The sequence below is a fragment of the Triturus cristatus genome, chromosome 3_2, assembly GCF_964204655.1.
Source record: "Triturus cristatus chromosome 3_2, aTriCri1.1, whole genome shotgun sequence".
NCBI classification, from domain to species: domain Eukaryota; kingdom Metazoa; phylum Chordata; class Amphibia; order Caudata; family Salamandridae; genus Triturus; species Triturus cristatus.
The window spans coordinates 899,932,732-899,942,899 of NC_140584.1; the positions used below are offsets into that span (position 1 = coordinate 899,932,732).

Consider the following 10,168-nt stretch of genomic DNA (forward strand, 5'->3'; position numbering starts at 1 on the left):
TTCCAGCCGGGGGAACCTTCACCCAGCCGGGGATCAGAGCTTCAAATACCAGGGTCACTCCGAGATAGACACGTCTGCCCTCACTCGGATTCCAAACTCCCGAACTCCCACCAGACCAGTGGAGACCCCCCTTTTTAATACAAATCCAAACATAACGAAGCTTCTAGCAAGCCTCGCCCCCTCGTTCTCATGAGAGCCCGTACCAGTCTGATCCAAGGCCACGGCATCGGTGGATCAGGCCTTTGCTATGGCTTCGAGACGGACCATGTACATTCCTCTGATAAGAACCGGTTTTCTCTAGTCAGTAAAGTTTGAAAAACAGGAGGAAGAGCAGACCATGCCCTCCCCACTTTGCAGCTACGTGCAAGCACTGAAAATAGCTTCAGTGAAAATGGAGTTAGTTAGGCCATGCACACAGAAAGGCCCAAAGCAAGATGGAATTTAAAAGCAAGATGACATGAAAGCATGTCAAAGCTAATAAATAGTAAGCACTGCCATAAAGCAAGGGAAAGTTCGAAAACAGAATGACATTAAACCATGTCAAAGCCAATAGTAAGAACTCATAATTCTCACCAATGCACAATACAATACACATTCCTGCACAACTGCACGCCTTCAAATGCACATCCCACATGCTCTGCTCTTTGCAAGACTGTTCCACTCCGTCTCCCACTGAAAGACAGCAAGACTACCGGACAGAAGAGAAGCAGGCATATGCAGGACCATCCTATATGAAGGCTAGGGTAAAATAACACACTAAAATCAATTAAAATGGTGGTAGTTGGTGGTCATCATGGGGTGCTAGACTACAAAAGTGGCTCTTTCACTACAGTGTGGTTGTGGTTGTGTGTGGTTGTGTGTGTGACAGTAATACTAAAAGCATCTCAAAATAAAGGAACACAAACATTGAGTTTGTGGAAAGAGAAAGCACGTTGTAAGTCAAACGGGCGCAGCAAAGCATTAACACAACAACAAAACAAACAAGATCACTTAGCGAAGACTGAGTGCTGATAATGGATACACACAGCCCATCATCTTAAGAGTTCGATTGCAGCCAATGTGCACTCAAACCTGACCCATCCTTGTGAGTTGCACCCCATATTGCACGAGTTGTAACTGCTGCACCCACCATAGCGCTTTGTGATCTAAAGCGCTACATAGGTCTAATCGATTAACCAGTCGCCAACATACTGTGCTTTTAAAGAGAATGTGCCAAAAGTTTCCAGCTTCCTCGTGTCCTCATGAAAGCGCTAACGAAAGGACTCCCTGAATGGTGCAACGGACATTAAGCAGCCGCTGCGATCAGAAGAAACACTGTGAACGTTGTCCAGTTTCACAGTAACTTTTCCTTAATGTTCTTTAAGTCACAAAACAGTAATACTAAAAGCACCTCAAAATAAAGGAACACAAACATCGAGTTTGTGGAAAGAGAAAGCACATTGTAAGTCAAACGGGCGCAGCAAAGCATGAACACAATATGTTCTTTGATGTTTGATGTTCTTTGAACGAGAACATCAAAGGGGCGCCGCGAAAGTGATCACGGGCGAAAGTGAAAGTGATCACACATGCACTGTAGCTCTAGGCTGGCCATGGTAGCATTTTTTTGAGCCCTCACAAAAAGTCTCGCCAGACCAGCGCATGCGCTGGGTCAGGCGAGACCTAAAAAGTGCTCTTTCTGGATCAAGAGCTAGCTTGCTGCCAAATACTGCAGAATACTCCCTGTTTTAATGAAAATAATGAGTTTCAGCTCAAAATATTTTACTTTTGCTTTTACACAATGGCTACCATTAACTTGTGATTTTCAGTAAAATCACAATTTTTGTGCCTAAACCCCATTTTGGGGAGCACATTTTTCCACACCTCTGTGTGTCCTGAGTAATTATTTTTTGGCTCATCATTTTAAATGGTGGAGATAACTCTTTCATACCCATGGGGCAATATTTTTAAAGGGTTATATCTCTAAAACTACTGATCAGGTGTACACCAAACCAATGAAAGTTCGCTTTCTGAGTTATGTTAAACTTTGATGACAAGTTTGCCATTAATGCGGTCTGCTGTTTTTGGTGCAGGCGTGAGCAAATTTTCCTATGGTACAGATAATGAGAACGCATAACTTTCTATCAACGCTTCCCACCCACTGTTGAGTTTTTTTCAGCTGCTCGATCTTGGTTTGACTTCGCCAAGCAGTTGCCAGTCGTTGTGCAAATGCGTGCACGGGGTGAAAGGTTTTATACTCAAATCAAAAAATACATTTTCAGTGAAAAGTGCATTTGAACCATAACTACACAGTGGTGACCGCCTCTGTGACACAACAGTGGACATTGTTATTTGAATAGCTAAATACGAGACTCCTCCTGTTTTTTAGATATGCACTATCTAATAAATGTCACTCCATTATTTCCCCCGCTGTGCACTTCTTGTTTGCCACATTTCTGCGGGATGTAAAGCGCCATGACTAGCCGTGTCCTTCTATATTGTTAACGCTCTGAAACAAGTGGTGTTTGTTGTGGGAGTTTCTCAGCCTGCTAAGGCTTGTTCCACGGCTGTGTTCGTTCTTTTCTAGTGGCCATAACACGCACAGAAGGAGCCACCCTAGTGTCTATGAACTCATTATGTGGCTAAGGGAACATTGCTTGATATTTTCCTTCTTAAAAGGTCATGCTTCCAGATGCCCATCACGGGCTACAGTTTTCAACTCTTCCATGGGCTTTTGCTAACAACTTTTTTCACTTTCCCTGCTGCCGAGATAGCTCCCTTAGACGACAATATTATTATGGTGCTCTTCATACATGGCTGCTAAGTACCCTCTTGCAATTGGTTACACCTATATGGCTGCTGCTGGTTTTTTTAAATTTTGTTTTTTTTTCAGTACTACTTTGTGGCTTGGGACTGGAAGACCAATACGAATGAAGGTGACCAAACTGCAGGTCCCAGAATGTACGGTGCTGGTGGCTACCAGGACTGCCTTAATAAATCACAAGTGAGACAGCCTTCTTATGCAGCTTAGTGGCTAGATTAGGTATCCTAGAATCCAAAACATTTACGGTAATGATGGAATTCTAAATGTAAGCGTCGGCGGGTTATCTAAAAGAATGGCTCATTGAAGATTTGGAGGGAAAATACTTCCAACTCTGTAACAAAGATTTTGCAATTGTTTTCCTACAGTTTGTTCCCAATAAGCATTTGTCTTGGACAACGCAACCTGAATTACTTCTAGGCACTTATTAGTCTGCGGTTCAAGAGCACTGGGGAAACGTTTTTCTATGAATGCCATATAAATGTCTTGTAGATTTGTTAAGTGCTTATGCCATCTGGGTGCACTTTACGGTTCTGGGGTACTAGTTGGGTGTTCAGATGGGTTTTGGATAGCTTTGTATCATACTGTTTACAGAGGAGCCATATTGGATAGTGCCCTGCGAGGTTGACAAGAGTATTGTAATGTCCAGAGGTGGCTTTTTGTGATGGTGCCCAGCTAGATCCTGTAAGTGATGGTCATGGGCGTTTGTGCCGAAGTGATTGCGTTTTTAGGTCTCGCCTGACCCAGCGCATGCGCTGGTCTGGCGAGACTTATTGAGAGGGCTCCAAAAAGTGCTACCAGGCCAGCCTAGAGCCACAGTTCATGTGCGCGGGCGCGCGCGCGCCGCGCTTTACCGCCATAACTTTCGGTTTCACGGCCGCTTTGATGTTTGATCGTGATCACTTTCACTTTCGCGGCCGCACGGCCGCTTTGCATAGCCAATAGGTCTCGCTTTTGGGACCTTATAAGTATTTAGTTATGCAACTGTTGCATGGCTAAACACTTGTAAGGTCCCAAAGGCGAGACCTATTGGCTATGCCAATGCTTGTTATTTTATTTTACTGGTTTCTATGGCCATCCATTCCTTGGATTTGGATAGTTTTTTTTTAATGCTTCTTTGTTCGTTTTGTGGTTTTTATGCAACGCTATGTACATTGTGAATATGGTAAATGGAACCTTTTTTTTTTTGTATGGCTAGGGTGACCATTCGTCGAGGATTTCCCAAAACATTCCCGGTTTTTGTTAACTAACCTGGCCTCCCTATAATTGATTTAAAGCTAATACTTCTCCTTGTTTTGTGTAAAGAGTGGGGGGCGGTGGGAGGGGCGTGCCCATTAGGCCACACGCTCACACTTTCTCGTGCAAAGAAAACGAAACTGAGCTACTTATGGAGCAACTTGAGATGTCTGTCTGCAATGTCTTTTGGCTAGCAAAGCTTTCTGAAATGGAGCAAAGAGCACAATTTCTAAAAAGTTGACCTTGTCTTTCTAGCATGTAGACTGCCTTATAGGTTTGTCGGGTGAACATAGTGTAGTCCTTGTGTACGGTTAAATACAGTCATTATAGTTAGCGTGACCAGGCGTCCTGGATTTACAGGAACAGTCCTGTTTTTCACCATACTTCTCAACAATTTTCTGTAAACTTAGCAGTAGGCAGTGTATTAACACAGGCAATGCTGCACGTAAAGCCTTAATTTAATTTTCCCTTAGTGCCTCATTGTTTATCTTTCTATGATGCTCAGTGCTATCAATTAATTGTCAGTTTATGCTCGTTGGCAAAACTGTAGTCTTTTATGTTTGAGGAATGCCCTGATTTTTTTATATTTTCAGAATTTGGTCACCCTTTGTATGGTTGATAAGAAGATTGATGAGAGAGTATTAATGTGTAATCACGGTAGTAAACGCCTAGCAGACCTGCCGACTCCCACGGTACCACCGTGTGACACACAATTTCGGCTGCTTTCACTCGGTGAGGAGCTGATATCCTACGGTGGCAGGGAAAACAAGCTCAAACCCTAGTAAATAGTGGATTTCTAGCTCTTTTTCAGAGTCAGTAAGCATCCGATGTCCAGAAAACGTGTGAAATCACCGGAGGATATCGGTGACAGCCTCAATGGACCCTTTGTGTTTTTGTTTTTTTGGGTGGGAGGGGGTGGGTGTCTTGATGAGGGGCAGAGTGCTTCTAAGATGCCACCAGGCCTTGCCCCGTCCAAGGCCACACCCCATCCTCACAAGTTGAAAATAATTTGTAAGTTGCAGGTATGGCTTAGTCAACTATATGAACTGGAGCTACGTTGTGAGACACGCAGGCAAGAACATGATTAATGTTGATCTGGATGATTGTACAATGTGGTGCACAATTGCACTTGGAGTGAGTGACAATAAGTCACATGCGATAGGCTGAAATTGTTTACATAGGTAAGTCATGACTCCAAGTAAGCTAAATATTTCAGCTGGTATCCTACCTGAATGGATAAATGCATCATCCTGATCTACGGTTCTCTGGATCTAATACTGTCAGGACTGACCGCATTTCAGTTTTCCGTTCCGACATCGACAAAACCAGAACCTCTGAGGTCAGTAATAAGGATGCTGGCTATTAAGTGCCTAGGTACAGTTTTGTTTTGTTGTGTGGTTTTTAGATGCTTAACACGTGGGATTTTGCAATTCCTGTATACAAGTCTGTCTCCTATTTCTTGTAATACATGGGATTCTGCATCCCTGTATGAAAACCTCTCTCTGATTTATTTATTATAGGCGACTTTTGACGCACCCAGTCAGTTATAAACTGCTGATGTCACAAGCCTGCTGCCAGAGCAAATAGCTGAGGGGAAAGGCATGCCAGGTCACAGAACATATTTAAAGCAGCTGTTTAAATGATGTAACACTGCTTTTCTTTCTTCTGCTCGGTTTTTTTCTAGCTGTACACTGACAAGCATGAAGGAGATATTTATTGCAACATGTTTATTTTTATTTTTTGCACTCCTTAGATCATTATAGAAAATTTAGCATATTTCTGCATGTTTGTACATATTCCCAGCTGCAGGGCCTTTTTTTTTTTTAAACTAACTTGTATCAAACTGATCCTAAGAACTTTTTGTAACGAAATATCAAATAGTTTGTGGTTGCCCAGTTGTGCACTAGAGAATCTATTTTTATGCTTCATGTTTGCAAACTTGCTCTCTCGCATATGAAAGAACTATGCACCAAGGCCTTAAGTGGATTGTGGGGAAGGTGATGGTGTGGCCATGTGTTATATAAGGAAGAAAGTGCCCTCTGCCATACATGATCAGGATATTGCAAGTGACCTTGTAGTTCCATAACTTTGTAAAGGAACTCCCCCTTCAGTTTCGTTCCTCTCAGCCGCGGTACCTGCACGTACCTCGGCTGGTTCCTTTGTATGCTCATGGAACTCCTAGGTGACTTCTAGATCATCCTAATGTACGGCAAAGGGCTACTTTATAACATGTATAAAAGGTCAAGCATGTGTAAAAAAACAAGTTTCTTTTCAGTTATAAAAGAGCTAAAAGCTTCGGCAGGATATGCAGCGCGTGTTTTGCAGGTGCACAGGATTTGATGATTGTAAATTCGGGAGTGTCAAAGTAGCGTGCCGCACTCTCCATAAGCAGACACTGAACCACTGTATTGTAAATAAGATGCTGTTGATGGTCGCCTGCCGTTTGGCAGGCGCTGTACCTCCCGAGCGCTGCCAGTGGAAGCTCATTAGTTTTATAACGGAATACACCAACGGCAAATTCTGTCTCACCATTGCTTTGCCCTTGATTGCCCTCTTGTCCTTAAGTTACTCTTCGCATTTTTTTTCACTTTATTTTATATTTTTCTTTTAGAAAACCGACTGGGAGGTAGCCGTGAAAAGCATTAACAAAAAGAATTTGTCAAAGTCCCAAATCTTGCTCGGCAAGGAGATTAAAATCTTGAAGGTAAGTTGCCCTTTACTTTTGCACTGCATGTTAGTTACCTTGCGCTTTGCATGTGCCAGTTTAGGGTTAATTCAATCTTTTCACCAGGTTCTTTTGTCACTGTGGACTGAAACCCAGAAATACGTGATGCCAAATGCACAGTATCTGCCTGCTTCCTGCTTCCTGCTTACTCGATGATCATGCTCCATTATTTAATTCCACCACACATTGGTGCAGTTGTGGGTGGCGAGACCCTGCTTGCTTGATGATGTAAAAAATTACATTGGTTTTTATTGTGTAGAAGAACCTCTTTCTTTTGAACCAATGGCACAAACTGGAAGGGTGTCCCCATGTGGCAACCCACTGGTACCTGGTATTGCCAGGGGTGAATAAAGAATCTGGATCTGCACCTATTTTCAGATTCGATGTGAAGGACCCTCACTCAATTCCAAGTTTAACTTGGCGGCAGGAGTTTAGGGTCTGTCTACTACCGATGAGCCAGATGAAGCTGCTTGATGCACATTCAGAGATGGGCAATCAAAACTACCTAACTGCAAGAGGCCATAAGACTCTGAGCTCTCTGAAAGCACCATCTTAAGGTTCCAGGTGAAGGTCAACTGCTGAGGCAGGATATAAGATGACCGTTTGACCGCCAGGCCTAGGTAACACAGTAAAGATGTCACCTGCTTAGAGAATATATGGCGTCCTGGGGAAAGCAGCTTTGAGCAAGAAGTTGTCAAAGCAGTGGTAGGCGACATGCACACCCCAATGCACAGAGTTCATCACCGCCATATAAGGATGACTTTATATTGTATGTTTACTCTGTGACAAACCCAGATTTTCATCTGTGAAGCTGCCAAAGAATGTTGTGGAAATGTGGATCCTACAGGTCTAGGGCACAGTCAGTCCCCAGTTTAAGAGCCAGCAGTATATAGATCAGTCGCCTTCGAAGAAGGCTCTTCTTGGTAAGTTGAAGGAGTTGAAATGCTGAAAAAGCACAGAGAGAAGCCTTAGTGGTCTCTGAAGTCAGTGGGTCTGCTGCCTCCAGTGATGGGAGCTCTAGAACCTGCAGCCGGAGCGCAGGGTACTGAGCGAAAAGCTAAGGAATATGGAAAGAAGGGATAGAAGGGTGTGCCCACTTATGGACAGAATCCATGCATTCTCTGGGATGTCTTTCTGCTCCTAAAAGAAATGGTATCTTTGGTGACAACGAGTGGGGTCATCTGTAGCCAAGGGCGGAATCTGGCGCAGCAAAGAAGGGGTCCCTACACGAAACACATTGTTCTCTGCTGCCACATTTACTAATGTCCTACCTGTCCAGAAATGATTCCCTGCTTGTGTTGTGTATATTCATGTCCTCTGCTGTGTATATTCATGCCCCGTGCAACTTACATTCATGCACCGTGTTGTGTATCTATATTAATCCCCAAGCCTTATATATTCCTGCCGGTATAGTATACATTCATCCCTGTACCGTATGCTTTCATGCACAGTACCTTACGTTCTCGTGCCCAGTGACTCCTTCATTAATATTACATGTCATGTACTTTCTTGCCCTGTCTTGTGTACATTCATACCTTGTGCATCAAAACCTAGGGATGTCCTGCCCGCCTAAGTGTGATGTTCCTCATGGGAAACCTATAGCTTTGTTTGAATACTTCTGCTGTGCACGGTGTGGTAAAGAATGTTTTTGCTGTACCATCTCAGAACAAGTCAACTGTGCCCATGTATCGTTGTTAGTAAAGACGCTATGTATGCTTTTTTAAAGTAAATGTAATGTGTTCTTATAGTAAATAAAGGGTGAGCTGAATATCTTTTGTATGTTTTTTGTCTGCATGTATAGTGTTTGACACTGCAATTATTTTTCTAGGAACTACAACATGAAAATATCGTGGCTCTGTATGATGTCCAGGTTGGTGAATCTTGGCTTTTATTTGGCTTTTGGTGTTCTTTTCGAGCAGCAGTCCGAGTCAATTGAAAGTGTTTCCTTTGGTCATTAGGACCTTGTATGGTTGCATGAGGGAATGCGGTTCAGGAGAGGTGGGCGGGGGCAGAGAACAGGATGGTGGTCAGCGAAGGTTGCTGTGTAACTTAAAACGTGCTGCTGAGGTTCTTCTGCACTCTGTACTGTTCCTGCTCATGTTTCAGTACACTTCCTGCTAAAACGTATTAAGCTCAGTGGTGGGATGAACTGAGGAGGAGCAAGGGGGAGTTACAAAAATAGGTTTCCTTGGTGATTTGAAATCATTATTTCTTTTTTTGGGATACTTTTACTCTAAACGTCGATGGCATGAATGTCGGGTAGGTTCGCACCAAAGGATACTGTTTTCAGAGGTGGTCAGCAGATCTGTGAACCAGGTGTGATTGACAGTGTGGGCTCCTATTCCTGCAGATAGAGTACCAGTGTGATCACTACTAGCGATTAATAATGACTTTAAATCAGGCTCATCACTGACTGAATTGTCACTAGGATGTGTCCTTGGAAAGTGAGATGCCCCTGAATGCTGTCCCTTTCTGGATTGCCTTTGCCCTAGCATCAAAAGGCCAAGTCTGGGGTGATTTTAGTTGAGGGGACCACCATGAGAGAGAGAAGTAGGTACCTGCAATTCTGAACCCACTTCTTGTCAGTATCTCTCCCACATGACCTAAAAATCATGGAAATAGTGCATCCAGTTAGGGCGTCGGAATTGTTTTTTAGGTCAAGCCTAGCAACGCACATGCACTGCTCTGCGAGGCATGCTGTCTCTCCTCTAGGGACATTGATTCCGCCCCTTGCTTCCCATTTGTTCCTTTGTGTGCTTGTTTAAATTCCCTTCCTTTCTGTGGCTAATTTTCACATTCGTCCCTCCTTTCAGTGGGTGGTAACTGTCTCTAATGACTGGCCCTGTTAATTGTATAATTGCTCATCTGTTCTATATCGCTATGTTTTTGCACTACTTTTTAGGTCTCGCCTACACAGGACTCATGTACTGCATAGGAGACCTTTAGCCGTCGTATAGCTCTTTTCCAAACACATATTTGTGCTTGTGGCGGCATACAGCTTGCGGGAGTGCGCAGCGGCGCGCCACAAGCACGAGTGTGTGTTTTGAAAAAGAGCAAACAGCTGCTGCATGGCGCGCGTGCACGGGCTTCCTTTTCGTCCACCCCTTCCTTTCCCTCTCATCTTCGTTTCCCTTTTCAATACCCGTACCACTCCTCTTGCCTGCAGGGCCTTAATTAGGGCAGTTTAGGTGTTAGTGGTGTCTTCCGGGAGGTTGTGCCGTGGGCGTGACCATGGAACAAACCAGCCTGGGGAGAGGAAGCAGACGGGCAGCCTTTTGGCAACTGCGAAACATTCAACTGTTGCATGGCTAATAGAATTTTGTTGCGCTACTTACAGTGAGCCTTTTCTCTACACATAATGGCACATTCTTGATGCTCATTTGGCTTTTCCTCCTTCACGGTGGCCCATA

At 43.8% G+C, this 10,168-nt stretch overlaps 1 protein-coding gene across 1 annotated transcript in view; it reads left to right on the top strand.

Annotated features, from left to right (window-relative positions):
* The window catches only part of ULK2 (unc-51 like autophagy activating kinase 2), a 604,281-nt gene that overhangs the window by 43,524 nt on the left and 550,589 nt on the right, over nucleotides 1–10,168 (top strand). Inside the window, exons 2-3 of the mRNA XM_085649334.1 lie at nucleotides 6,645–6,737; nucleotides 8,587–8,628. Coding sequence (XP_085505460.1) covers nucleotides 6,645–6,737; nucleotides 8,587–8,628 — 135 coding nt within the window. The remainder of the gene's footprint in view (nucleotides 1–6,644; nucleotides 6,738–8,586; nucleotides 8,629–10,168) is intronic.